The sequence below is a fragment of the Hordeum vulgare genome, chromosome 6H (genome assembly GCF_904849725.1).
Source record: "Hordeum vulgare subsp. vulgare chromosome 6H, MorexV3_pseudomolecules_assembly, whole genome shotgun sequence".
Classification (NCBI taxonomy): domain Eukaryota; kingdom Viridiplantae; phylum Streptophyta; class Magnoliopsida; order Poales; family Poaceae; genus Hordeum; species Hordeum vulgare.
The window spans coordinates 427,729,833-427,731,808 of record NC_058523.1 but is presented as its reverse complement, the minus strand read 5'-3'; the positions used below and the strand labels follow the sequence as shown (position 1 = coordinate 427,731,808).

General features: G+C 52.4%; 1 protein-coding gene across 1 annotated transcript; it reads left to right on the top strand.

Moving 5' to 3' along the window:
• Positions 1-235: 235 nt before the first annotated feature.
• LOC123402670 (dehydrin COR410) lies at positions 236-1,576 on the top strand. The gene is made up of 2 exons (XM_045096612.1): positions 236-654; positions 757-1,576. The coding sequence occupies exons 1-2, from the start codon at positions 412-414 to the stop codon at positions 1,276-1,278; spliced, it is 765 nt and encodes a 254-aa protein (XP_044952547.1). The 5' UTR covers positions 236-411; the 3' UTR covers positions 1,279-1,576.
• The last annotated feature ends 400 nt before the right edge of the window (positions 1,577-1,976 follow it).

Genomic DNA, 1,976 nt, shown 5'->3' with positions numbered 1-1,976 from the left:
CTCGGTGACCGTAACTGCCCACCGCTCCACATGGCGCCCGCCGACCTCCCCCGATGCCGTCGATCGCGCGTCCGCCACGTCGGACTGACCGCCCCACGACATGCGTCGGGGCTCCACTGGCTCACGCGCTGCCCCGTCACGCCATTATTTCCGGCCGACACGCTGTCACTCGCAACGCCGAGCCGTCCTTCTTTCTTGCTTGTGTCCTCACGTACAGCGCCACTGATGTGCACCTTTCGGCACCGGCTCTCGATCTCGATCGGTCTACTTGACAGCGGCTATATAAGGACGAGTCATAGCTTGGGCACCTTCATCATTCAGAAAGCCACAAGCCAAGAACCAATAGTCTTTGCTGATCCGCTGTTTTCTCTAGCTCCCACGAGTCTTTAGCTGCACCGACCGATCTCGATCATGGAGGATGAGAGGAGCACCCAGTCATACCAGGGAGCTGAGGCCGATCAGGTGGAGGTGACGGACAGGGGCCTACTCGGCAACCTCCTCGGCAAGAAGAAGGAGGAGGAGGACAAGAAGGAGGAAGAGCTGGTCACCGGCATGGAGAAGGTCTCCGTGGAAGAGCCCGAGGTTAAGGAGGATGGCGAGAAGAAGGAGACTCTCTTCTCCAAGCTGCACCGATCCAGCTCCAGCTCCAGCTCGGTGAGTGTAAACATGATTTACTAGCGCTTTGCTGTATTAAGATTAAGATATCACATGGTTGTTGCGGTTAATTACTGACCTCGTGTGTGATCGTCTGTACAGTCTAGTGACGAGGAGGAGGAGGAGGAGGTCATCGATGAGAACGGTGAGGTGATCAAGAGGAAGAAGAAGAAGGGTCTCAAGGAGAAGCTCAAGGAGAAGCTGCCCGGCCACAAGGACAACGAGGCTGAGCACGTGACGGGCCTACCCGCACCGATGGCCCCCGCGTCTGTTCAGACTCACCATGACACCGACGTCGTCGTCGAGAAGATCGACGGCGACGCGAAGACAGAGGCCACACCGGCAGTGCCCGAGGAGGAGAAGAAAGGCTTCTTGGAAAAGATCAAGGAGAAGCTGCCCGGCGGCCACAAGAAGCCGGAGGACGCTGCCGCGGTGCCCGTCACGCACGCTGCTCCAGCGCCAGTGCACGCGCCTGCGCCGGCCGCCGAGGAGGTGAGCAGCCCGGACGCGAAGGAGAAGAAGGGCCTACTGGGCAAGATCATGGACAAGCTGCCCGGTTACCACAAGACAGGGGAGGAGGACAAGGCCGCCGCCCCTTCAGGCGAGCACAAGCCCAGAGCTTGATCGCCGCCGTGCCCCGAGACTCATCACCGGACCTCCATTAAATTGTTGGCGTGTGTCGTGTTTGCTTTAAGTTTAAGTCCGTGTCAAGATGGAGGGATTGATCGTCTTTGAAGGTCCGGTCTGTGAAGCCCGTTAGGTGACGGATGCTTGTGTTCAGTTTGGGTATACGGGCTTCAGTTTGGTCCAGAGTCAGGTCCTGGATGTTGTTTAAGTTTATTTGCTTATTATTACGGGCACTTTGTGTATTGGTTTATTGCTGGGCATTATGCCTTGATATTAAAGATTTCCGCCCAGTATATATTGTTGCATTTTGTGAAGATATATACAGTATGTTGTTGCGCTGTATTCTTGTGAATTGTTGTTCCAAAGACAGTGTACTTCAACCCGAGAATGATTATTAAAAAACCGAATGAAACAGTTCGGTTCTTATATTGAATTTGATTGGCTTAGATTTTATTGGGCTAAGACATTTTTAGTTTAGTTTTGGTTTAGATATGTGAAGAAATCAATTTGGATATAGTTGATTATGGGTTTAAACAGTTTGGTTTTAGCGGCTATAAATTGTGGGTCCAAACCAGTTTATGGGCCTTGGTTATGTGCAATAACCTATGATGCATCGACATACAGATATCTTTGATTCACGTGCATGCTGCTGCGATGCAGTATGTAGTATTGTATTATGGAAAAACAATACATGC